Source organism: Podarcis raffonei, chromosome 16 (assembly GCF_027172205.1).
Source record: "Podarcis raffonei isolate rPodRaf1 chromosome 16, rPodRaf1.pri, whole genome shotgun sequence".
Lineage (NCBI taxonomy): Eukaryota > Metazoa > Chordata > Lepidosauria > Squamata > Lacertidae > Podarcis > Podarcis raffonei.
This window is the reverse complement of record NC_070617.1, coordinates 22,994,884-23,021,672: the sequence shown is the minus strand read 5'-3', so window position 1 is coordinate 23,021,672 and position 26,789 is coordinate 22,994,884. Positions and strand designations below refer to the sequence as shown.

General features: G+C 46.1%; 2 protein-coding genes across 8 annotated transcripts in view; one reads left to right on the top strand and one right to left on the bottom strand.

The window, feature by feature from the left end:
* Positions 1-158: 158 nt before the first annotated feature.
* LOC128404065 (acyl-CoA dehydrogenase family member 11-like) lies at positions 159-26,737 on the bottom strand. Of its 4 annotated transcripts, none has more exons than XM_053369353.1 (14): positions 26,632-26,737; positions 19,292-19,524; positions 18,663-18,762; positions 17,693-17,810; positions 16,824-16,966; positions 16,075-16,224; positions 12,769-12,863; positions 12,147-12,246; positions 11,210-11,350; positions 10,604-10,696; positions 4,851-4,958; positions 3,152-3,323; positions 1,191-1,257; positions 159-461 (listed from the first exon to the last, which is right to left on the bottom strand). In XM_053369353.1, the coding sequence occupies exons 1-14, from the start codon at positions 26,722-26,724 to the stop codon at positions 335-337; spliced, it is 1,740 nt and encodes a 579-aa protein (XP_053225328.1). In that variant the 5' UTR covers positions 26,725-26,737; the 3' UTR covers positions 159-334. The 4 variants fall into 4 exon arrangements, with proteins under 4 accessions (XP_053225328.1, XP_053225325.1, XP_053225326.1 ...); XM_053369350.1 differs by lacking the exon at positions 26,632-26,737 and adding an exon at positions 20,897-21,442; XM_053369351.1 differs by lacking the exons at positions 16,824-16,966; positions 17,693-17,810; positions 26,632-26,737 and adding an exon at positions 20,897-21,442.
* HORMAD2 (HORMA domain containing 2) overlaps positions 21,425-26,789 on the top strand; it is a 73,323-nt gene continuing 67,958 nt past the window's right edge. Inside the window, exon 1 of one of the 4 annotated variants that reach the window (XM_053369361.1) lies at positions 21,425-21,533. The gene's annotated coding sequence lies outside the window, so the exon portion shown is untranslated. The other 3 variants (XM_053369358.1, XM_053369363.1, XM_053369359.1) reach the window with 3 other exon arrangements.

Sequence of the window (26,789 nt, the reverse complement as noted above, 5' to 3'; positions counted from 1 at the left end):
TGTCATTAAGGTAGAGGCACAAAGAGTAACTTGGGGATCTGTTCAACTGTGACTTGCAGCCATGGATTGCATCCAGACTTGGGCTCATACACTCCTTTCCATATTCTCATGGCTGTTAACAATTAATAATTGAAAAGTGTTGAATGCACACACTTGAATGCAGTGTTTTGTGACAAAGGCTGTTTGTTTCTCAACTTTCTACTTTTATTTACTGCAGTCTTTGCCAGCTTACTTCAGGGTAAGCAATACCTTTTTTTATTGTATCAGAATTGTCTCTCTCCCCACTAACTCCTTTATTCCAGGATAGTGCATGGCATTTCTTCTGCCTTCCTTCTTACAGTCTTCCTTTCAGAACTGGGTGTTTGTCATAAACCAAGGAAGTATCCAGAGAAGCTGCTCCAGTGCTATAAGACCCAGCTTTGTCTTCACTGTCTACAGGGCACATGTCTTGGTGACACCATCTGTAAGAGTTGCAGAAAGCCCTTTGTGTACAACTGATTTAAACTGGAAATCTGGTTTTAAACTTTAAACCCATCAATGATTCTCCAACTGCATTAAGCAGAGGTGGTGAACCCTTGGCCCTCCAGGTGTTGCTGAGCTACATCTCCCATCAGCCTCAGTCAGCATGGCCAATCATCAAGGCTGATGGGAGTTCTAGTTCAACAACTTATGGCGGGCCATAGATTTCCCGCCTGGCTAAAGGTTTGCAAGAAACTGCCCTGATGTATGTTGGAAACTATATACTATCTTTTCGCCATAAGCATCAACATTTAATATTTATATTTAGTGAAGAGATTTGAGACCATCTGCTCTGCCACCTATGTTCTGAAGCCTAATGATCACAAGGCACGTGTGGTCCCTTTAGAAAACCAAATAGTACAGGGCAGCCAACTGGATAGATTTGACTGACCACTCTGAAATGCTTATGTGAGAGTTGACCACCTCCCACCAATATCACACAGCTCTGTCCTCTCATTATGTCCCTCTCTCGCTTCCCTACATGCATACAGCCTGGCTCTCTAGAGCCGTATGAGAGGTTGTCCAATCTAAACTGTTTCTCTTCAGCCTTGACAGCTGCACTGACTTTCAGCATTTCAGGGCTGCCCCCCTTTTGTAAGCAGTTAAAAATATGAATATGTCTGTGCCATCTTAGAAATTGCTTTGGAGGATGGACTAAGCGTATTTAGTACCTCTGAGCACTATAGATGTCTGTGGCTGATGCATTCGGCCTGGCAGCATATTCCAGCAGGAGAACTCCTATGTAAAGCAAATATATAGGTGGTTAACATTACTGAGCTATCGTCTAAGTAACATTATTCTGCTACAGCAGGGAGGGGAAACCTCAGGTTCAGGGGTCAAATATGGCCCTCAAGCACCACTTAACCTGGCCCTTAAGAGTCTCCCTAGACCCACCCCTCACCACCCTTCTGTCATATCCTATTTGCATGTTTAGGCTGGCTGGAGTATTCCCTTGAGCTCCAATAATGCTGCTTGCTGGAGGACAGGGGTGCATAGAAGCTTTTGTTGTTGTTGTTGTTTAGTCGTTTAGTCGTGTCCGACTCTTCGTGACCCCATGGACCAGAGCACGCCAGGCACCTCTGTCCTCTACTACCTCCCGCAGTTTGGTCTTTACAGCATTGGACTTTCCTTTCACTTCCAGGCATATCCGCAACTGAGCATCCTTTCGGCTTTGGCCCAGCCGCTTCATCAGCTCTGGATCTACTTGTACTTGCCCTCCGCTCTTCCCCAGTAGCATGTTGGACACCTTCCGACCTGAGGGGCTCATCTTCCAGCGTCATAACTTTTATATGCCTGTTGTCTTTGTCCATGGAGTTTTCTTGGCAAGGATACTGGAGTGGCTTGCCGGTTCCTCCTCCAGGTGGATCACGTTTGGTCAAAACTCTCCACTATGACCTGTTCATCTTGTGTGCCCTGCTCGGCATAGTTCATAGCTTCTCTGAGTTCTTCAGGCCCCTTCGCCACGGCAAGGCAGTGATCCATGAAGGGGTGCATAGAAGCTACTCTATTGTAAAAGGTAAAATTTACATTTATTTCTCCACCACTTTGGCTTTTGGCCTTACTCATCACAGGTCTGTGGTCCCTGAAAGGTTTCCCTGAATGGTATGCAACCCTCTAACTGAAAAAAGTTCCCCATGCCTGTGCCAGAGATCTGCCAGTCATACGTGAGTCATTCTGGCCCATGGTGGGCCTTTGTGGCATACAGACTAGTCTGTGACTATCCCCCCACCCCCGTATACACCTAATGCCACTAAAGTAACAGCAGTCCAAAGATCTAGGGCCATCTCTTTCCCACCCCTGCCGGGTGTTTTGTCTTTGCCAAACTTAATTCCAGAGGCAAAAGCTGAAAAATGGGATTTAAACTAGAAGGTAATGAAGATAACGTTTCCAGATGGGTTTATGCCTGAGGAAGTAGTCAATAGATCAGGTAGTCACAGGTGGTGGAACAGATAATGGCAGTGATTGGGAGCAACAAGGAAAGGTGACCTGGCCATTGGTTTCTCTGAAATTACACTGGTCACTGGCAGCCTGCTTGCTTAAAACGACAGCAGTTCACACAGACAGGGGATTGTGCATCCATCATCTTCTGAAGAATTCCGAGACATGTTCTTAGGAACAATTGCCTCAATGAAAATAAACTATTCCAGCTTGATGTGCTGGCTTTCCAATAAATTCAGTTCTGTGCTGGTAACTTAAATCTTTTTGATGTCCATTGATTTGGTGCTACCCTCTTGTGTACTGCTATGTGCCATATGATGTTAGTTGTACTGAGGGAGCCAGACTCTCCTTTGTATCGGGAACTAGAACACATTTTGTGCCTGTCAAAAATCCTCTTTTGATTGTCACGGTATTGGAAACAGCTGTTTTTCTCCCTATCCCAAAGTAAATTTATTGCAACTTTTACATTAAGACATTTTACTCCTGCCTGAGATGAGTCACTTGCTACGTGGCTGTGCATCCAGTAAAAAAAAAATGCCACTTTTTAATCATTGGTCATAGACTCGCAGTGCAGAGTTGGGTTGGAAGATCACCCAGAAATGCCCGGTGATCATAACCTTCAGCCTACTGCGCTGAATTCTACATCATTCTCTAGTAAGCTGGCAAAGTGATTATTTAACAGCATTTTCATTACCTCCATAGGTCCGTGCCAGAGCATAGGCAAAATCTCTTGCAGACAGCTGCATCCCGGCTTCCCCCTTTAAGCTTATTTTCTGAGTGAACTGTCTGAGTTTGTGGAGAGCATTTTGAACCATTTGCACAAAAAGTTCCAGTTCAGAGACGCTAAGCGCCACCTTCAACCTGGCCTGCAAGGAAATCAATCATATGGTAATCAGTGTTTCTCGAAACAGCCAGTACTGCTGTCCAATCTAAACCATCTTTTCAGCTGTTAGCAAATCTGAACCAAAGTTTACATTTTTTTCTGGACAACTATGTTGATCTGAACAAGAAAGAGGCTTGGGGTACATTAAAGGGTTTACAGTTGTTACTATGACATAAACTTTTAAGAACTTGAGTCCGCTTTATCACATGCATAAGCGTTATCACATAGTGCAATGGGGAGGGGGGGAGTCTGTAGTCCTCCAGCTATTTTTAGACTACACCTATCATTCCTGAATAGTGCCCATGCCAGCTAGCTGATGGAGACTCCAAATCCCATGCTGCAGCTTCCCAATCACATCTGGAGGGTCATGTCCCCCTCCCTTGTCATAGAATAAACACACATGATGTTAGATGGAATGAAATACAAAAATACAGCCGGGATCAAATACGTTAAACTTTGAGTCAGAGCTTTCCAAACTGTGTTTCATGACATTTTAGTGTGTCGGCTGCAGTGTATAAGTGCAGCTGGTATAACCTTCCATTTGAACGCATGGCTAAGAATCAAGGCATCTATGCTAGATGTTTTTGTCACCTCTTAATAGTGCCCTGCTCCTTAACCTGTTGCCCTCTGCCTTTCGGACTATAACTCCTGTTAGCCCCAGCCAGCATGATGGTTAAAAGTATAATGATTTCTTAAATACTTTGGCCCCTAATACACACATGTTTATTATTTGAGCTTTGTCTCTTTGAAAACCACTCTAGGGTGCAGCTCAAACAAGCTGCTGCAATCTCTTCATCACAGCTGAGGGCACAGGAATGGATGCAGCTTATGCACTCCTTTCCACCTTCTGCAATCTTAACAGTGGCTTAATGCAGCCTTCCCCAGCATGGTGCCCTCCAGATGGATTCAGCCACAAACTAGGCTATGTTCAGTGTGTTGGTTTTGGTGTATAAAACCCTATAGACCTTGGGACCACGGTACCTGAACGTTCATCTCACCCCCTATATATCCAGTCAATGATTATGCTCTGGAGGTGAGGGCCTTCTGCAGATGCCATCTTAGTAGGAGGTTCATTCCACACATTGTAAGAATCAGGTCTTTAGGGTTCTGGCACCTGCCCTTTGGAATCTGCTCCCTTTGAACATTATGTGCCACCTCTATTGCCTTTTTGGTACCTGCTGAAGACCTTTCTCTTTCAATAAGCCTTTTAAGTGGCTATATTTCCCAGTCTGCATCTGTACTGGAATGGTTTTTAAGATGTTTGATTGTTTTATTGCTTGCTTGCTTGCTTACTGGGCTCCTTTGGGTGGAAGGATAGAATATAAATTTAACAAAATCACACACACACACATAACATCAGCCCCTGCCAGCACAACTCTGTTGGCCATGGCTGTTGGGAATTGCAGTCAAAACCATTAGGAAGGCACCAGGTTGGAAGGTAGGCGTACTTTAGGATTACATTTGTAGCAGTGACATTAACAGTAATGTGTCCTTGTTGAGGAATGCTCACCTGGACAGTAGAGAAAAATGCATCCAGCACTTTTCCTTGGCTCTTGACTAGGGAGCGCAGAACATCCAGAGAGAGGATATTGGTTGTTCCTTCCCAGATAGTTAGCACCTGTCAGGGAGTCAGAGAAAAGTGGGACAGCAAACAAAATGACAAGCGAAGCCAAAATCTAAGACGTTGAGGGAAAGTTGAGATGTTAGACTAGTAATGGATGGAAGAGTAAGAACTGCATGTCACTCCAGATGAAATATCGCTCCTGAAATCTCTGCAATATATCAATCTCCTGCCACTTACTGTCTGTCCCAGGGTGGGGCCTCACAAGGATGATTGTTGCCACTGATGCTGCTACTGCCCAGGAGGACCCGGAGGGGTGCAGAGTTCTTTTTAACATGTTTTTTTTAAAAAAAAATATTTTCCTTTCCCTTTAGATTTTTTATATATGGGGGTGGGATGGATGTTTGGGTGGGCTTGGGAATTTGTTAGATTTTGGTTTGTTTAGATTTTGGTTTGTTTTTTTTAGTTTTTTTTAAATAATATTTTATTCAGTTTAACAATAGAAAAATAGGACAATAAGAACACAAAAAATATAAAACACAACAATACAAACTTTCACAATACATAAAATACAAACATTTAACAAGAGAAAAAAAAGAACAATCAACACACAAACAGTAAAATAAGAAAAACACAAATCACTCTTTTCTAATTATTCATCTTCAGTTAACTTATTTTCCTGACTTCCTCACGCCTCCCTTTTTTATATCCCTTTTTAACAATTAGTTCAACAAATTCGTATCCTACTACTTTATCCTTATATATTTTACCTCCCAAATTTCAAATTTTTATCTCTTTTTATTTGTATTGTTTTATTGTTTTCTGGGTTGTTTTTGTTTTTTGTTTTTATTGTTTTCAGGTTTTATTGTTTTAGGCAGTGAAAGAATACCATTAATTGCCATCAATGGAGGCTACTATGAGGCCTGGGATTGCTACCGTGGAGGGGCGAGGGAGGTATGGCGGTGGGGGCAGATGTTATAGGCGAAGGGGATCGAGATATGGATACGCTCGTACCCCTTCCAATCTGCGCCCCATCCCGAGAGACGAGGGTAGGGTGAGCAAGGATTACTCACCTCCGTCACTGGTGCTGTGCAATGCCAGGTCTATAGGCAATAAAAACGCCACCCTGCGAGATTTCTTCATCTCGCAGGGGGTCGACCTGGCTTGTGTGACGGAGACCTGGGTGCGCGAAGGGGCAACAGTTACCTTACGAGAGATGGCGCCCCCGGGTTTCTCCGTCCTCCACCAGTCGCGGACTGTGGGCCGGGGGGGAGGGGTGGCATTATTAATCCGGGAAGATTGTCCTTTCAGGGCTCTACCATCGCCATCGATCCCCGGCATTGAATGTGTTGGCCTAGTGTGGGGCTCCGAGGAGAGCTTGGCTGTCTGGCTGGTGTACCGGCCACCTAGCGCACCAGCAGCCACCCTGTCAGGCCTATTGGAGGCGGTGGCCGGCTGGGCCTTGGAGTTCCCTAACCTATTGGTATTGGGGGACTTTAACATCCATGCTGATGCCACTCCCTCCTCACAGGCTCTGGACCTGGTGTCTTCCATGGCGACACTAGGGCTCTCCCAGTTTGTTTCGGGCCCCACAAATCAAGCAGGACACACGCTGGATTTGATCTTTGGCGTAGGTATAGATGTGATCGTGTCTCCTTCGATGAAGGTGCCATGGTCTGATCACTACGCTCTGAAAGCCAGGATTGACTTTCCACCCCCACCCTGCTTAGGTGGCGAGCCGATTTGGGCTCGCCCGCAGAGGCTGATGGACCCTGATAGATTCCGCCAAGCCTTGCGGGACCTTGCTCCCCCTGGCGACTCATTGACTGAGCTTGTTGAGGGCTGGAATACGATGCTCCTGGCAGCCATCGATGAGATCGCACCTAAGCGCCCTCTGTGACCCCGCAGAAACTGGGCTCCCTGGTTTACCGAGGAGCTCCGGAAAATGAAGCGGGACCTCAGACGGCTAGAGCGAGTATGGCGGGGTGCCCGTGACGGAGCCTCAAGAACATCTTATAGGGCTTTTATGAAAACCTACGAGATGGCGGTGAAGGCTGCTAAGAAGTCATACTTCTCGGCCTCCATTGCATCCGCTAGCTCTCGCCCAGAGCAATTATTTAGTATAATCAGGTCTTTAACGTCCCTTGAGGGACAGCCAAATTTAAATAACAATTTGACACACAGCTGTGAGGCATTTGCGAGCTTTTTTGCGGAGAAGGTCTTGTTGCTCCGCCATGACCTCCCTGCCAATTTGGATACAATAAAGGAACTGGAGGCCCCTCGACTGTCCTCGTATCCAGTATTGGACCACTTCGACCGGATATCCCCAGCCGATGTGGACAGACTCCTCCGAGCTGGAAAGCCCACCACCTGTGCTCTCGACCCATGCCCGTCTTGGCTGATTAGAGCGTGTCCAGACGAGGTGCAGGCCCTCCTGGGGGATATTATCAATTTGTCCCTTGGCACGGGGACATTCCCAGGGGAACTGAAGGAGGCAGTGGTGCGCCCGCTCTTAAAGAAAACATCATTAGATCCTTTAGATCTATCCAATTACCGCCCGGTTTCGAATCTTCCGTTCCTGGGTAAGGTAATTGAGAGAGCGGTTGCTGAACAGCTTGGTGGGTTTCTGGATGAAACATCGGCTCTGGATCCATTCCAGTCCGGCTTCCGCACTGGTGATGGGACTGAGACGGCTCTGGTTGCCCTAACAGATGATCTTCGTAGACAGCTGGATCGAGGTGGGTCGGGGCTGCTGATTCTTCTAGATCTGTCAGCAGCTTTCGACATGGTCGATCACGAACTTCTGGACCACCTCCTTGCCGACGTGGGGATTCAGGGCACAGTCCTTCAATGGCTGCGCTTGTTTCTCTCTGGTCGGGGACAGAGGGTGGCGCTTGGGGGGGAATTGTCATCGCGCCACTCCTTGGTGTGTGGAGTACCTCAGGGTGCGATACTCTCCCCGATGCTTTTCAACATCTTTATGCGCCCCCTTGCCCAGCTTGTTCGGAGTTTTGGGCTGGGTTGCCATCAGTATGCCGATGACACCCAACTCTATCTGTTGATGGATGGCCATCCTGACTCGGCCCCAGACACACTGACCAGATGTTTGGAAGCTGTGGCTGGATGGTTACGTGGGAGCCGGTTGAAGCTAAATCCTTCGAAGACAGAGGTCCTGTGGCTGGGACGGGGTGATATGGGATTGGGGGGGCAACTCCCATCTCTTGTGGGGGCGCAATTAGTGCCAGCACCGTCCGTTAAGAGTTTGGGTGTAATCTTCGACACCTCCCTTTCCATGGAGGCGCAGATTGCAGCTATAACAAAGGCGGCATTTTTCCACCTCCGCCAAGCTAAGCAGTTGGCTCCTTACCTCTCTCGCCCTGACCTAGCCACTGTGATCCACGCGACGGTCACCTCCAGACTTGATTATTGTAACTCGCTGTACGTGGGGCTGCCCTTGAGACTGACCCAGAAACTCCAGCGGGTGCAGAATGCTGCAGCGAGACTCCTTACGAGGTCTTCGCTGCGAGATCACATTCACCCGGTGCTATACCAGCTGCACTGGCTCCCAGTGGAGTACAGGATCAGGTTTAAGGTGCTGGTTTTAACCTTTAACGCCCTATACGGCCTAGGACCCTCGTACCTACAGGACCGCCTCTCCTGGTATGCCCCACAGAGAAACTTACGGTCTTCAAATAAAAACATCTTGAAGGTCCCAGGCCACAGAGAAGTTAGGCTGGCCTCAACTAGAGCCAGGGCTTTTTCGGCTGTGGCTCCGATCTGGTGGAACACTCTGTCACAAGAGACCAGGGCCCTGCGGGACTTGACATCTTTCCGCAGGGCCTGCAAGACAGAGCTGTTCCACCAGGCCTTTGGCCAGGGCACAGCCTGACTCCCTCCCTCGGCAATCTTCGCGGAGCTCTGGCCCAATGGTTGCCAGTGGCCTGAATTAATTAATTTTATAATGATTTTAGAATGTTGTTTATGCTGTACTTTTGTACTGTTTTATTGTTGTTAGCCGCCCTGAGCCCGGCTTCGGCTGGGGAGGGCGGGATATAAATAAAATTTATTATTATTATCATTATTATTATTATTATTATTAATCTGTCACCCTCCAGATGTTTTGGACTACAACTCCCACCAGCTCTAGCATTCTATGGCTGTGCTGGCTGGGAGTGCTACGAATTGTAGTCCAGAACAACTGGAGGGCACCAAGCTGGCAAAGACTGAAGAAAATAAATGTAGAAAGCTGAAAAACAAATTGCCCTTTCTGGTCACAAAATACACTGGTCAGCACGGTTTTGAGTTGGAAAATGGGTAGCAGAGGATGCTCAGCTCTTTCCTGATAGCTGCTTTCTACGCCTGTGATGTTCCCATCCAGACTATGTTAACAAGCAGGGGAATAACATGGGGCGGGGGGGGGGGAGAGGAGCAGGCACATGATTTTTAGGGGGTGTGAGCCACACAGGGATTCCTGTCCCACCTGCCTGCTGCTGGGGGTCTCTCAGCCCTGGAGCCTGGCCTGGCCTGACAGCTGTGTCCCCAGCCCCCTTGCCGAATGTCTGCCTGGCCAGCGTCAGGGTGGGTTGGGGATTTGCCAGCCAAGGGCCATGTCGGTCAGCCAGGCTTCTCCCTGCATGGGTGGGCAGGGGCGTAGCCCCGCTTGATTCTGGTGGCCAGGGATGAACTAGCACACAGGCTCCGTGAACCCTCCATGCCCCATGTATGTACACTTAGCAGTGTTGGCAGTGAGGGAAACCTGGCATGGTGGGTTCTCTGGGCCCTGCATGTCCGGCGCCCGCCCAGTGCACACTTGCCCCCGGCCACCAAAAAAGAACAGAAGACCGCTGTTAACAAGTGAGAGTGGAATGGTGACACGTGCCCCCAGCCCTTCTCTGATGAAATGCAGTCTCCCGGATGTGCTTTGCAATAGAGAAGGGATTGTCAGGACTTCATTTCATGTGTCTGCAGTGTATTGTGTGGTCTGATCTTAACCTGGCCTATATCTAATTTGTAAACAAACATTTTGGGGGTGTTGCTTGATCTAGGGCAGGGTGGACACTGCCCTCCAACTAATATTTTTGAATGCCCCTCCCAAATATAGCCTGATTGTGTTTGCATAACTATTCCTTGATAGTGCTCTTTGTAGCTGAGAACTGGTCCATCTTTCACCATCTGCCAGCTGTGTTCATTTGTTACAGCAGACAGAGGGTTGGGGCATCTCAGGAGACTTCTATCGGCTTACTATAAATTTTCATCTTTGAAGAAATAACATTGGCACTAAGGGATTGTATCTAACTCATGATTAACACCTGCCGTTAAATTGAAGCCCCTGGTATTTGGTGCGTAAATCCAGTTACAAGCTGTAGGGACACAGTTTGAAGCTGCTCTTTCTAAGACATTCTCTATCAACAGCTGGTGCATTCTTAATCCTGGAGAAACAGATGCAGAGAGTACATTTTTGACCTGCAGAACTTTTACCTGAAAGAAGAGTGAAAATAACTAATTCTATTGTGAACTTAGACCACTGTGACAAGCAATGTCTAAGCCCCTGGAGACTCCAAATAATGTAGCCACCACCAAGATTCTGAAGTCAGTTTTTGTCCCCTGCTCTACCTCAACAGCACTGCTATAGGATATAGGCTGCTAAAAGAAGGAGAAGCTAAAATGCCTTTTTTGCAGGGTGTGGGTGTGTGGCTTAATACCTGGGCATCCCGCAAAATTCCTGCCAGGCCTGTATCTTCCATGTAGCCCTGCCCTCCAAAACACTCCAGCCCTTCTGAGGTAACCGCAACAGCCTGCAACAAAGACATGTGGTATGTGCACATTCCCATTAACCTTGAACACCCAGAGATCTGCCCCTGGTCTCCGCCCATCTCTGCCAACTTCATATACACCTAAAGCGCATTACAGACCTGTCAGCAGACTGGGGTGTGGGGAGGTTAAATGCAGCACATTTGCACTATCCCACTTTGCACTCTCTAGAATCTGGGGATGGGAAAGGCTTGTTGAAAAGAGGATCAAGGCTAAGGGACCACCCTAGGGCAGAAGCCCATCCAGGAAAACATCTGAGTAGCTATCTTTCCAATATGTTTATAATAGTTCAATTTCTTGAATACGCTTACCCTGGCAGGGTGTTACTATTTCACAACCACTTGGCCATTAAACAATTACCAAGTTTTGATCTTTCCTTTCCTTTCCTCTTCTCCCCCACAATTAGCATCTGGCTGCTCTGTGAATCCTCCCTTTTTGCTTCAGAGCCCAATATGTAACTAAACCATGAAACCAAATTCTAGGCCTTGAAACACTACTTGTTTCCCAGTGTAAAGTTTGACAACAGGCGTCAGCAGCCTAAGCATGTGCTGGTCTTGTTCAGTGTCCTTCTTGGTTTCTTCCAGTCCAAGCAATTTCCCTATCTCCATCATCAGCAGGAATGCTCCTCGAGCTTGCACCTGCAGGAGCAAGACAACGTGGGATCATTGGGGCAGGGTGGAGGAGCACACAATGTTCTAACAACAAGTATCAGAAACAAGCAGAAACAGGGATTTCATATTAGGCAAGGGCGGTAGCTGAGTGGCAGAACACCTGCTTGGCATACAGAAAGTCCCAAGATCAATCCCTGGAATAGACAGGTAGGGCTGGAAGTGTTCCCTGCCTGAAACACTGGAAAGCCAGTGCCAGATAATGTAGACAGTAATGAACTAGATGGAAAACGATGTCTTACTCAGTTTAAGGCAGCTTTCTATGTCTTAAGGATTTTAGCTTAATGGTAGAGCATTTGCCTAGCATGCATTAGGTCCCAAGTCTGATGCCAGACATATCCAGGTAGGGCTGCCGGAAATCCTGGTTCAGTGCATGATATATCCAGGTTCCCTGCCTGAAATCCTGGAGAGCCACTGCCACCACCTCTGGTCACTTCTTTTTGCACTCCCACTTGTAAGCTCCCACCCCACCATGAGACAGAGAAAAACACAGGCATTTTGCTTTTCTAAGGGAGCTGCTGGATCCAACAGAATTTATCTGAGGTCTGAAAAGCACATGGAGCTGAAAGAGGTCGTGAGAAAGAACCTCACTCTTCCAACTTCCTCCGTCGGCTCTATGGGCTTTTCAAGGGAGAAAGAAAAAACCACCTTCACCTCACGACGAAGAGGAACGTGAATGTGGAGAGGAGTCTCATGTGCTTCGTAGGTGGCAGGGGAAGACCTCAAGGGTCAAGGTCAAACAAAACCAGCACCTCCGAATGCTCACCTCCATTCGAGCCAAAGTCTGCATGTGCAAAGGGTGAGCCTTCAGGGGTTTCCCAAAGGCTTCCCTCTTGGTGGCATAATCCTTTGCCAGGGTGATCACTCTGGAGATGGAAGGCAATTTTTAGCTAATTAAATGCAAAGGTCACATGTGAGAAGACATGCCCCAAGGTCGCAAAGGCCACAGCTGTTGAGAGGAGTGACTAACCTGTGGCCTTCCAGATGTTGCTGGACTACAACTTGCACCAGCCCCAGCCAGCATGGCCAATAGTCAGAAATGATGGGAGCTGTAGTCTAACAATATCTGGAGTGTCTCAGGTTCCTCATTCTTCCTCTGTGTAGACTTCTGATTGAGGTAGCTAATTGTAGCTCACAAGCAGTGGTTTTATTTGAGAGATAGTAACATGGAAGTTACCATCTGCACCATATACTGCAAGTACATGATTCTCCCAAAGGAATCCTGGGAACTGTAGTTTACTACCACAATTGGAAACCAGGAGTTTCTTAACAGTATTTTCACAGCCAACTTCATCTTATTTAATGCTTATTCAGACAGCAGCATGATTCAAAGAGCCATAATTAAGCCCAAGGGCCCAGTAGGTCTTAGGGAAGAGGACATGAATTACCTTCTCATGCACGCAACTGCATAAATGACATTGTGGATCCTAGTGATGGTCATCATGTTTACAATGGAAGCCACACCCCGGCCCTCTGCAGAGATCTGGAAGCATGAAGCAGAAAAAGCCAGAATAAGGTTAATTAGCATAGTCTGGATTGCAATTTAGTAAAAAGGGAATCTATTTGTTTTCTCTCATGTTCTCCCTGGGGCATAAAAGCCTATAATAACCTTTCCGCCTGCCCGTAACTCCTAAGCAGAGCAGTGGGAACTCTGCACAAATTCTTCAGTCAAGAAATACATACACACAGGACTTCTGGGTTAGCGCCATCAGCAATGGCGGAGTTCCTCTTATCGAGAGGAACCCGCTCCGCGAAAATCGGGTCTTGCCACCACGGCGAAGGCGGAGACCCTTCAAAAATCCCAGGCGGAGGAAGCCTGGGAACGTGGGATTTGGCTGACACCAGGAGCGCCTCCCCTATTCGCAAGGAAACCCCTTTTTCGGGGATCCGAAGCGACGTGGGGTGAGCGGCGCGGTGTTTTGAATTGACCGCTATTTTTACGGAGTGAAGCCGCACAGCTGTTGCCGGAGAACGCTGACTTTTTCCTGTGGACAATTGGACTCTAAACAAGTACCCATGAGTAGAACGGAAAATTGGATTAAGAAACATTTTAATTTGGCACTGAAGCGGGAAGGTTCTAAACAGGAAGTCCGCCTTCTGCTTTTGTAAATAGACTGAAGCAAAGATTGTGAAAGCTAAAGTCTAGAAAGTCGTATATAAAGGTCTAAAATTCCTCCAGTTTTAACCACCAAAACCCCTCTTGGAAGCAGGAGTAAAGAGGGGGAATTTTGATTGTTCAAGCCTGCAGGAGAGAGAGTAAAGAAAGATAAATTTCCACCGTCTCAAACCTGGGAACGGGGTGTCAGAGACAGAGATTTTTGAGGAAGTTCATTGACTGTGAATGGAACGTCTTTTGACAGATAGTTAAAGAAGAGAAACAAATTGATTCCAATGTTGCCTTTTGCATTTAAAAGAAACAAAAAATTTGAAAAATGAAAGTAATTCTCTTTTGTTGGACCTGCTTTCAAAAGATGGATACAAATAGAAATTGTCTCCTCTAGAGGGAGCTTGTTAAATTGTTGCTGGAGTCGATCTGGGGATTTCACAGCTGTGGAGATTAGGATTGTGGGACCAGACTCTGACCTTGAATAAAAATGTGTTTGGAAGAAGTTTTGGTGCCTGCTTTTTGCAAGACAAGCGCTTTGTTGGAGCAGATGCATGAGAAGATGGATTTGATGACTGTTGCAGTCAAAAATTTTGGACAAACAGCGAATATTTATACAGAAACCATTCAGGAACCAACCCAGGAACCTGTTTTGACAGGGCAAGTGCAAATGCAGAAGATAATGGAGGAGGTTGCTGTTGAACCTCAAGTAACACAAATGGAGAGACCCGAGGCCCTGCAGGAGCATAAGCCGCTGTTCTTGAAGACTGAATTTGGAGTGGGCCGGGGGGGTCTGGAGTTGTGGGGGCCCTTAATTTTGGAGGGACTTTGAAACATGCTTTTAAATACTCTCTGGACTACACTGCTGACTGTGGGGAATGGAACTGTGGGGAATGGGCTGATCTGCTGAGGAGAGACGGAGATATTTTTGAGTTGGAGTATCCCCGAGACCTACTCCTCAATGAGAAAGGAAAGAAATTAAGAAAGAGATCAACAAAAGACAAGGTAAAGTGCAGGTATAAACAAGAAGAAGATCTGCAGAAGGGACATGGAAAAGACTTAAGAGCCTCGGACATAAGATTACCAGGTTGATGGACTAGATGGAATGGACAGTAAGGACTGACATAACCCGAGACCAGGAAGAAGAGACGTTGGATGAAGATTGGAAGAAAATTTTTTAAAAATTTATTTTGGGAATTAGTGTAAAATTAACGGGTATTAGGGAAAATGTTGGAATGAAACTATTTGGCTTTAGTAGAAATGATATAAGGAATTACAAAGTACAAATAAATATTAAGTTTTAATATTTAATATTAAGTTTTAATACAAAGTACAAATAAATATTAAGTACAAATAAATATTAAGTTTTAAGCTTTAAGGTATTTTATGGTAAGATAAGATTAAAATAAATTAAGGTAAATTGAATGACAGAATATAGTGAAAGATGGAAAGGATTTGCTGAGCTAATTAATAGGTTAGACTGTTAAGATAAATTACCTAATAAAAATTGAGAAAGATGGAAAGAATTTGCTGAAACAAATAACTGAACTAGAATACAAAAAGGGAGGTGTGAGGAGGTCGATGAAACAAGTAAATGAAAGATAAAGATATGGAATATTGGATGTGTGGTTTTTTTTTTTGTTATTGTTGTATTGGTTTTTATGCTTTTTTCCTTTTTTTATGTATTGTTATGTATGTATTGTTAAATTTTTTGTTGTTTTCTTCTTTTTCTGTAATTTTTGAAACTTCTAATAAATATCATTTTTTAAAAAAAGAAATACATACACACAGCACAGTTGCATAGATACATATCTAGCCATTGGGAAGGGAAGAGCAGCTCATAGGGTATAAACAACAGGAATGGGGTGAGGGGGCAGCTCAGAAAGCAAAACAAACCTGAAACATGCTAACAAACGATTGATGCAATTCTTTGGTAAGGATCTGCGTAACAGAAGCAGAAAGGGCATGAAGGCCAAGGAACGAATTTTCAAGGATGCCAGTGGTGGATGGGACGAAAGGCAAAAGTGATCATGGACAATAATCTACTTTCAACACACACACCTCTTTATTCTCCAGACAGACAGACAAAGGCTATTATTGGAGTTCAAGGACACATTCCACCCTGGCCAGAAAAAAAACACAACCCTTGGGGTATAAAGTAGGGCCAGTAGGGTGTGTGGCCTGAGGAGTTTTAAGGCCCAGATAGAGAGACCTGGAGCACCGCATTTGGCCTCCAGGTCTGAGGTTCCCCATCTGTGAGGAGATTGTAAGGTAGAGGCCACAGAGTGCATTGGCCTGCTCTTAGTCTTCCTCTGAGTACCATAGTACTCCAGAAGGCATTGTTCAACAGTTTGATGCTGTTTCTTTTTTGCTAGTAACTTGGTTTTCCTAAGGAGGCGGAAATTCTCCTGCATGCTGCTTTGGCTGTTAGATGTCTGCTTCTGCACCTGCATGGCAGCTCCATGCATGGGCAAAATCCACAGAGAGCTGCCCTGCTCCAGAGCACCTTGCTTTCATTTGTCTCATACCAGGGAAGTAGAAAGTGAGCTTTGGAGGAAGTTTTCCTCCACACCTTTTTCTTTTTGCTCACCTTGAGTGACTTGGCTCCATTTAGGAGGAGCTCTGCGGTGGGCAGTTGCCTTGTGCCCAGCTTGTCTTTCAGCCGTTGTATCTCAATCCCATTCAGCTTCCCTTCCTCATCGCGCATCTTCAGGTAGAACAGAGACAGACCTTGGGAGCCCTGCGGCCGAGAATGCAAAGGTGAGAAACACTGATTGGTAACAAGGAGAATGGAGCTAGAATGAATACATTGTGCAACACATTAGTGCAGCAATGGGAAACCTCCAGTCTGTGAACCAAATTAGGCCAGGCAAGGGTTCTCTTTGGCCTGTGAAGCTGTTTTCTGCAAACCAAGCCCACCTGATCCTCACCTGACATTGTATGTGAAATGAGGATGTTGCAGGTAAAGACATGGCTGTAAGGGAACAATCAGGATCCATAAAGTATACTACTCTGGATAGTTTCTTGGCAAACAAGGTTTGCTGTCAGTGCTGATCAGCTGTTTGGTGATGATCCCTGTAAGGGATTGGCTGTGCTACAGAGTTCTCAGAGCTTCTTAGTGCAGCTGATTCCTGCCCAAAGTGGGTCCTGCTATAAGCGCTGATCAACTGATTAACACAGCAAGGCCCAATGGATCATGTGATGTCAGGTGAGTGGCAGGTAAGTGGCCCCAACGCCTGTCAAAATGGCCAGTGAAGGACCCTGTTTCTCACCCCACTTCCACATTACTGATTACTGCTTGTGAGCTGGTCCTTCAGTTTCCCCAGTTAGGAATCTGACCTGCTGTATTTGTCCATCAGCAGTCATGGTCCTTGCCAGTGTCAAAGTTATATCTGAATCAGTGGCCGAAGTAAACCATTTCAAGCCATGGAGACTGTAGCTGCCATCAGGGAGTTCCAGGGCTACTGTCTCTGTGCCACTAGCTGCAAGAAAAGAACACCCAGTCTTAGCTGCTGCTGATCTTCACAAATAACCAGCACTGGCTTCAAGCTGAAGAAAAAGCAACATTATCATTCAGCAGTGTAGCGAAAAAAGAAGCTGGCACCTCAGAAACTTTGGGAAAAGGTCATGGCACCTGCTTCATATGCAGAAGTTCCCAGGATCAAACCCCAGCATTTCTAGGTAAGGCTGGCAAAGACCCCTGCCCCAAACCCTGGACAAAAGCTGCCAGTCTGTGTACCCTGCCCATCTGGCTGTGTTTCCCCAGAAGCCTGCAGATAGATCTGAGTTCAAGTTTAACAGAATCACATGAGAAAGCATTAGAAACTATCCTATTTTATTCATATAGTCATGGTGGTGCTGTGAGTTAATTGAATTTTTAAACTGTGAGACTGCACATGCTTAGAGTATTATATTTCTTTTATTACCAGGTTGGTAAACTGTCTTTCATTTGTTCGTTTTTCTTTTCCATTAGAAATGTGGAAGCAGTTAAAAGCATGGAAGGGAAGAGGTGTTGGGGTGGTGGGAGAAATGTTATTTGTGCATTTCTCAACAGACGTTATACACATGGCCCTCTAAATGACCTCTCCCCATGCCTCAACAGACCATTAGGCTGATGGTATAACATTATCTAGCTGCACCACTACTCATTTCTTAAGGCATTTTGTATTGCACTCTGTGTCAGACTTCCCACTTTGGGGTACACTTACCAACATCAGAGCCCCCTCTGCGTTCAGTCATCCACTGGCCAGAAGTCCAGAATTTGGCAGGGTCACGTGATGTCAAGTGGATAAAAACTTCTTTGAGGGGTTTGGGGATACCCAAGGACTGTTGGGAGTTGCAGGAAACAGACGGGAGAAAGAAAAACAAACAGGATTTCCTCTCCTGGTTCCTTCCACAGCAGCCCAAAGCTCCTTTGTCCTGTCATTTGTTGCTCCTCCCTCTTTATTCCACTGCATGCTTTGGGAGACCAGGTGGGAGGAGAGCTGGTCTCAGCAGGAGGGGGAGACTCCCTGAATTCTTCAGCAGCCTCCCTCATTTCTGTCTCCTGGCCCCATTCCTCTGACACCTCTGAGGCTCGGCTGCCCTCCGCCACAGCCTCTTCCTGCTCACTAAACCCTGTTGCTTATTCAGCTTTCAACACTTTCCTCTGATCCTGCATCATTGTCCTACCACAAATGCCCTGGCTCTGAGCCTTCTCTGCCTGGTGGTTCCCTTGCTGGTGCCTCCCACCACTCCTCTGCATCCAACAAGTCCATGACAGTCTGGCTAGGGCTGGGTGAACTGCAAAGTCAGGCAAGGGAGCTTTCCCACAGAGGTCTTACACAACAACTCACTATGGTGCCCTGTAGGCTCAGAGCCCAGTGTGATAGAACCAGTTGTGCTGCCAAAGATCTGCCTCTGAGATAATGGCCAAAAGGCTTTTCAGCAGAGCTGGCTGATATGCATCACTTTGGATCTAAGCAGAGCCATTAGCCTACCTCAGTATTAGTCTAGCAGCTCTCCAAAGTTTCTAAATAATAGTGTTGTGGATAGGGGTTTTGTTTTTTGGTAAGGGGAACTTATGGGTAGGGCGTTTTACTTTGGTAGCAGCATTCCAGAAATGAACCTCCAACTTAGTCTAATTCAGAGCAATGCAATATAGTGATCTACCTGCTGAGCACTGACTTGTGATCTCACCTCTATTACTTTTGCTGCTCCATCAGTCATGGCCAGAGGACATGAAAAAAGACCAGAAGAAGGTGCGAAAAGGTACAGTTTTGCAATCTGATGAATGCGGCTGTGAAGGAGAAACAAAGCCTTGCTGAATTTAGAAATGCCAAGGGAAAAATATTTTTGCTATAGAGAGATCTCAGCTGGATTATAGCTACACAAGAACACAAGAAGAGCTTGGCTAAAGGCCTATCAGGTTCAGCACTCTGTTCTCACAGTGGCCAACCAGATGCCTCAATGAGAAGCTCACAAGCAAACCATGAGTACAACAAAAGTCTTCCCATTTCCAATTCCCAGCAAATGGGGTTCAGAGGCTTACTGCCTTCAACAGCGGAGGCAGAACATAGCCATCCTAGCTACTAGCCATTGATAGTAGCCTTACATGAATTTGCCTTGCTGACTTTTAAAGCAACCCAAATCGGGGGCCAATCATTACATGCTGTGGGAGTTCTACTGTGGGAGTGCTTTCATCTAGAAAAGTGTCACTATCCCCACTGTAGGGACATTTCATTTTGAATGGCACTGGAGGTATATGGACATGTTCGCCGCCCTGAAGTGTGGCCAACTGAGTCTGAAGGTGTCAACTAAATTTGTACCTCCAGTTAGAGTATCTCCTCTCATAAGCCTCAGCAATCAGCCCCTCCTCAGCCGAGATCTCCTTCATCCTCTTCCAGGCTGGGCAGGTGATAATTTCATCCACATGCCGCCCCCAGGCATCAAACTGCTTAAGTTGTGGAGGGTTTATCTCACACTCGCGTCCCAGGAGATCAATTTCATCCTTCACTCGAGCCCCAAACTGTTCAAGGTCTAAACTTTCATCAGCAAACACCTGCAAAGTAAAAGAATGTGGGCAGATGGACAAGTATGTACAGGTATGTATGTATGTATAAATAAAAAGTAAAATAAAATAAAATAAAATAAAATAATAAAATAAAATAAAATAATAAAAACAAAACAAAACATCACAGCAAGCAGAACATAATACAAAGTATTGGGCTCCCTGTTTGACCTCACCTGTCTCTTGTACTGATCCTTTTAAACTGAGTATTATGTACTGCTGCTATTTGAAATGTGCTTATGTTATAAAGAATCAACCCCGCTGCCTGAACTTTTGGACTTTCCTCCCGGACATGGCTTAGGAGACTGTCTTGCACTTAAAAAATTTACTACTTAATAATAATAATAATTTATTATTTATACTCCACCCATCTGGTTGAGTTTCCCCAGCCACTCTGGGTGGCTCCCAATCAAGTATTAAAAACAATACAGCGTTAAATGTTAAAAACTTCCCTGAACAGGGCTGCCTTCAGATGTCTTTTAAAGCTAGGATAGCTACTTATTTCCTTCACATCTGAAGGGAGGGTGTTCCACAGGGTGGGTGCCACGACCGCACATACATAACTGCACATACATAATGACCCATACATAGTTCACTTTTCACCTACTTCAACTAGCAAGGTTTGTTTTTAACTGTGGACAGCAGCTTGGGAACAGGGCAAACTGCTGGCTTCTTGCATAACTTTTAAGCAAAGAACAAACACCCATTTGACTTTTAAATCAGTGGAGGGCAAAATACTTTGCTGTAACACAGGGGAAGAGCATCTGCTTTGCAGACAAAAGGTCCCTAGTTCAATCCCGAATGGTGGCTCCAGGTAGGGCTGGGAAAGGTTCCCTGTCCAAACCCCTGGAGAGCTGTTGCCAGTCAAATATACTGAGCTAGATAGGCCAATTGGTTTGATTCAGTGGAAGGTACCTTCCTATGTAGGGTCAATTAACACAGGTGAGAGAACAGAACCTTTAGCAATGTGCAAAAGATAGTGATGGCTTGTGCAGTGGTCCTTGGTATAGGAATAGGAATTTTACTAACCTGTCTCTATTTCCATTTGTGAAATATTGGATGGTATTCAAGGACAGCTTTGGAATTCAGTGTAGGCTGCTACATTTGGATGCATGGGGTGCTGCCCTAAGAGTCTCAGTCTTGCTTTTTTAAAAATCAGAGGAAGTAGTCAAATCCATGTAAATTGTCTGTGCAAACGAGCTGAGATTCTTGCATTGTAGGGGGTTGGATGAGATTACCCTTGGAGTCCCTTCTAATTCTACAATTCTAGGAGTCTCTAGATGTCACAGAACATTGTGTGTGTGTGTGCATTAAATATATATCTGTGTGTCTATGTATATATGATGATATATAAAATACAGACCTCAGCGGGTAGCTGTGATTTCAAGTAATCCTGAAGAAAAGCATCTTCCAGGTATGGATTTCCAATCCTAGGCTGCTCTTGACAAAAGACACCAATTTCTTTCCTGGCAAAAAGCTCCCTTGGGTGTTGTGAGGAGCATTTTTGATCCATGGCCTCCACTTGCTGATTCCAGCCTTTGGAAAACGCGATTGGCCTTTTGCCCCAAGCTTTGCACTTTTGATTCCCTGCTTGCCCTAAGCTTTGCAACCAAACTTCGCAGTTTGACAGCTTCGGCTTGCAATGCGTCCACATGGCCAACTTTCCAAAATAAATAAACAAACAAGCCAAAAGCCAAAAAGCAAACCAAAAGCGGCCAAAGAAAGAACCTAGCGGGCGCGTTTGTTTCACCTTGAGCCACCTCTCCCTTCCAACAACACGATTAAAAAGTTCAGTAAAGGCGGAAGCCGAAAGGGGAGCGACCCTGCGTGCATAAATAAGTTTAGAAAGAGACAGCTCCTCTGCGGGCCAGGAGGCCAATTGCCCTAGAGGCATGGCTGGGATTTGCATAAAAAAAGAAAAGAAAAAATGGATCTCTTTCCCTTGCGCAAGCAGCCGGCAGGAGGAGGCCGGCGAGCAACGCCGAAAGGAGACTTCATAGGTACACCTTGCAAAGCACCGATCTGATGGATTCACCAACCGGCAAAAGGAGGAAACAGCGGAGCTGGCGGAGCAGATTCCCTCTCTCCACCCGATTCACCTTCATTTGCACGAAAAAAGGAAGCTGCCTTCTACAACTAAGTCAGCCCATTGGTACTGTATTGTCAACAAGCCCTGGCAAATATCGCTCTCCAGGTTTTCAGGCAGGGAGTCTCTCCTCGCCCTTGCCTGGAGATAGGTGCTTTTTAGCCACTGAACCCGGATTCATGCTTCAATATGAAACTAACAACATGACTAAAGAGGTTCAGGAAAGGAGGTTCCAATAAAGGCGGAATACGAAAGAGGGACAACGACGCCTCCTGCATAAACCAGTTTAGAAGCAGAGGCATGGCTGGAGGCGGGAACTGGGGCTTGTAACAAAACAAAGGACCCCTTTCCCTTGCGCAAGTAGCCGGCAGGACGAGCCTGAATGGGGCCTTGGAAGCTGCCCCTTGGTCCATCGAGCTCAGTATTGTCCACAAACCCTGGCAGCAATCGCTCTCCAGGTTTTCAGGCAGCGAGTCTCTCCCAGCCCAGCCTTTGGAGATAGATGCTTTGAGGCACTGAATCCGGATTAATGCTTTAATATGAAACTAAACGGCCAGAGGTTTTCCCTCAGACGGAGGTTTTTCCCCCCTCAGGTGAAATAGAATCCTACCCGTTTCCCGCCTAAATTCAGCGCCCGCCTGAGGGAGCGTCGGAGTGGACCGTTGAATTTAGGCGGGAAGCGGGCAGGATTCGACCTGAAGGGAAGCTCCGTCTCAGGGAATTTCCGTCTCAGGGAAATTGTGGCTTTCCCTTCCGCCGTCGCAAAACTCCCCCAGATATATAGGGAAAGTGGGAAACAAATGTCCCCAGTCCTTGCCCCAACTTCGAGATAGCCTACAGCCTACTAAGAGGTCTGGAGAGGCTCAGTTTCTTCTCAGTTTGAAAATAGCCCTCCTCTGATCTGATCCTCAAGGGAAACGCGCTCTGCACTTGCTCAGGGACACTTCAGCTTGCTTTCACGCGTTCCAGGGGTCGCTTAGTATTCATTTCTTAAATTTATAATCCCGCCCTTCATTGCAAATGAGCCCAGGGAGGCAAACACTTCTGTAATAAAACAATACAATTAACGACTAAACAAACAAACAAAAAAGAACTTCCAAAAGCAGTTTAAAAACCTCTGGGGATAAATTCAACTGCTCTCAAAGCTAAACAGGGATTGTTTCCAACTTAAGTCCTGCTCAGGGTAAACCCGTGGGATTTTATTGATTTAAATGAGTCACACCCACTAACTTATTGTATGGTACATACAGTGTATGTATAATTGTTGGAAACCACTTGGATATTGTTATGAGTATATACACATTTATTAAAAATAAATAACCCTCAGGGGTCAGCAAACTTTTTCGGCAGGGGGCCAGTCCACTGTCCCTCAGACTTGGTGGGGGGCTGGACTATATTTGGGGGGGGGGGAATCAATGACAGAGGTCCTCTGGCTGGGTCGGGATGGTATGGGGATGAGGGACCAACTCCCTTCTCTTGCGGGGGCCCAATTAGTGCCATTGCCTTCCGTTAAGAGTTTGGGTGTAATCCTTGACGCCTCAATTTCCAGGGAGGCGCAAGTTATAGCAACAGCCAAGGTGACATTTTTTCAGGGACTGCATCAAGCAGTTGGTCCCTTACCTTTCCCGCCCCAACCTGGCCACAGTGATCCATGCGACAGTCACCTCCAGGCTTGACTACTGTAATTTGCTCTACGCGGGGCTGCCCTTGAAGCTGTCTCTGAAACTCCAGTGGGTGCAGAATGCTGCAGCGAGGCTCCTCACGGGGTCTCTGCCATGGGAGCATATTCACCCAGTGCTTTTCAAGCTGCACTGGCTCCTGGTGGAGTACAGGGTCAGATTTAAGGTGCTGCTTTTGACCTTTAAAGCCCTTCACGGCCTAGGACCCTCGTACCTACGGGACCGCCTCTCCCGGTATGCCCCACGGAGAGCCTCAAGGTCCATAAATAGCAACCCCCTTGTGGTCCCGGGCCCTAAGGAAGTTAGATTAGCTTCAACCAGAGCCAGGGCCTTTTCAACTCTGGTGCAACGCTCTGCCTCACGAGACCAGGGCCCTGCAGGATCTGATTTCTTTCCGCAGGGCCTGTAAGACAGAGTTGTTCCACCTGGCCTTTGGCTTGGAGCCAATTTGATTCCCTCCCTCTTTCTTTTTTCTTTTCCTTCCCCTCCTGCAATGAGGCTACATTTTAATATTTTAATGTTTCAATATTTTAATGTTGTATTTTAATTTTGTTTTTAAGTTGTAATCATTCAACTTGTTTTTATTATTGCTTGTAAGCCGCTCTGAGCGCGGCCTTGGCTGAGGAGGGCGGGGTATAAATAAAAATTATTATTATTATTATTCCATTAATGGGGAGCCGCCACCAAGAAGACCCTGTCACAGTTCACGGCTAAGTGGGCAACTGCCCATGTTTAAGCCATGGTGTTGAAGGGGTTGAGTGTTTGACACAAATTAAGCGCCGCTATGAAGTGTGCATGCAGATTTGATACAAAATTTAGGGAGTGTGGGGAAGAGCATCATCTCTCCCCTGCCTTAGGAATTTATCAAGACCTGAACTTCTGACATGGCTGAGTGTTTTATCACGAGTGGCCAGAGGTTCTTGCTGTGAACATAAAAATTTTGCTTGTGTAATATCTTTCTTGAACAGCATTCATTTAACTTCTGTCAGGAACTGAATGATGTCGGTGCCAGCAGCTGTATGGTCCCCCAATCATAGAATGGTAGAATTGTAGAGTTGGAAAGGATCCCAATGGTAATCTAGCCCAACCCCCTGCAATGCAGGAATCTTTTTGCCCAACCTGGGGCTCAAACCTGGAGCACTATACAATTCTTTATAATATAATTATATATTGGCAATTCCTCCCCAAAATGCCCAAAGTTGCAAACATCAAAACATTAAAGCAATGCAATTTAAAATAAATTTTTAAAAAACACATATAAAATAATTAAATGCAAAACATTTAAAAGCTGTCACTAAAGCCTAATTTCAAGATTACCATGGCCAGCATCTTTTATCCATCAAATGCCTTGGGTAACCAGGAATGTGTTTCAGGGGAAAGTTAAAGTCAGTAATGAGGAAGACAGGTGCATCTCACCCAAGAGGGCAATTCTGCAACTGGGGAACCACCACTGAGAAGGCCCTGTCATGGGTCAGCACCAGCCAGGTGGCAGTTGGGTATAGCTCTGCCAACAAGGCCTCCCTTACCAATGAAGCACCCCAGCCTTTTTTAGTGTGTTTGCTTGTCTCAAACTTTCTCACTAACTTGTTTTGTTTCCAGTCAAGCAGCAGCACCAATAGGCTCCATGCCCCCCCCTTTCTTTTAGAAAAATATTCCTGGGCTCACTCTGCCAGTTTAGCACCTGGCCCGTGCTCATCCTTTTACACTGCATTTTCTGCTTTGAGCAAAGGTTTAAATCACCTCATAGACAGAGGTCCTCTGCTTTGCGCTGAAGTCTGTTAGAACAGGAGCTTTGGACAATGTTGGAAATGTCCCATTCTATTGCTTCATCTTCTAGCTGTATCAAGACTTCTTAGCTGAGAAGGCTTCCAAAGAACAAGTAGGAGCCGATTTTGAGATTTGATCCATCTTGAGACAGTGTGTGCCATGTCCATTTCCTCAATAGTTAAATTGTGTTTCCCAGTCTGATTTCTGTGGCTCTCTTTATTTTATATTAAAATCAGAGGCATGTGCCTCATATCTCCCCACCACCACCAAAAAAAACCCCCAACCACCATCACCACCACCAACAAAAAACCCAAACCAGATTATTTTCTACAATAAGAAATGATGTTTCTCAGTGGAGGCCATGCACTGTGTTTCTGCACGTGTTCTTATAGCAGGTTTTTATATGTGTAAACCATTTTGCAAGTGGGTGAGACTTGATATGAACATTTGGTCTGTAGTCTGGTCTGTGTGCTGAGGCTACTTGGAGCTGCCACTCCTTGGATTCCTTTGTGGTTCATTAGGAGCAGCTAACACCCATCTGGCTGGATAAATTGGCTTTCCATCTAATTAATTCCATGGATTTTCTTCTGAAACCACCTACAGCTTTTGGGGTTGCAGCCTAAGTGCTTGCAAATTGGAAAGGTTCCTAGGGTTTAAATGGGGTCTCTTTGGTTTGCAGCAGTTATATGGGCAAAGACAGAGCCTTCAGAACTTACTAGTTGGGATGCATACACAAACACACTGCTTTGTAACCTATGTCATTTAGCCCTGTTAATATTTTTGTGTGTGTTTCTTGACAAGTGTACATGAAATGTACCGTATTTTTTGCACCATAACACTCACTTTTTTCCTCCTAAAAAGTAAGGGGAAATGTCTGTGCGTGTTATGGAGGGAATGCCTACGGGTGGCATACCTACGGATTTTCCTCCTCTTAAAAACTACGTGCGTGTTATGGTCGAGTGCGTGTTATAGAGCGAAAAATACGGTAACTGGGAGCTAAGCAGGTGTCCGATGGAGGAGCCACATTCCAAACTATTTGACACAATGCCACTGTCCTTACAGGTCAGGTTTGCTTTGTATTCCATAATGAGCTAGAAGTTGATTATGCTGAGTGGTCATAACATACCTGTCAGGAAACTGCCATCAGTGCCGGAGGGAGAGAGCAAAATCCAGAGGGATTCCAGAGAGCGTCCCGGGATTGGGAGAGGCAGCCCATCTTCTGGGGAAGAGAATCAGCGTAGCACCAGTGGAGGAGGGGGGCAGATGGGGGAAGTGGCGAGGCGGTTCCATGACTCCTTGCCGGGGACCAGCGGGGAGAGTAGAGGTCCTCCGCTGCCTATGCCCTCCTTGCGCAGAAGGCTTTCGCGCAGAGAGAGTAGGAGGAGACTAGGCGTCAAAGAGCTTCTTTGCTGGAAGAAGTTTAAGAAACGCCCACTGACGGATTCTGCCAGCGATTGAGACAGCCACGGGAGAGTGGCTGTCCGGACAGAAAAGGTTCACTCAGGCAATACAGCCGGATGTTTGCACCAGCTTATGCATGAGCAACCCCTAGAACCATCACAATACCTGTATGTCATTAAGGTAGAGGCACAAAGAGTAACTTGGGGATCTGTTAAACTGTGACTTGCAGCCATGGATTGCATCCAGACCTGGGCTCATACACGCCTTTCCATATCCTCATGGCTGTTAAAAATGAATAACTGAAAAGAGTTGAATGCACACAG

Bases quoted from the DNA above. Each gene is read 5' to 3' on its own strand.
- LOC128404065 (XM_053369350.1), bottom strand. From the start codon at position 21,442: ATGCAAATCCCAGCCATGCCTCTAGGGCAATTGGCCTCCTGGCCCGCA. The intron at 12,864-16,074 runs GTGAGCAAAAAG...TCATGCTTCCAG, and splicing joins ATGGAGCCAAGTCACTCAAG to ATCTCTGCAGAGGGCCGGGG. The intron at 12,247-12,768 runs GTAATTCATGTC...TTCCATCTCCAG, and splicing joins GCAGTTGCGTGCATGAGAAG to AGTGATCACCCTGGCAAAGG.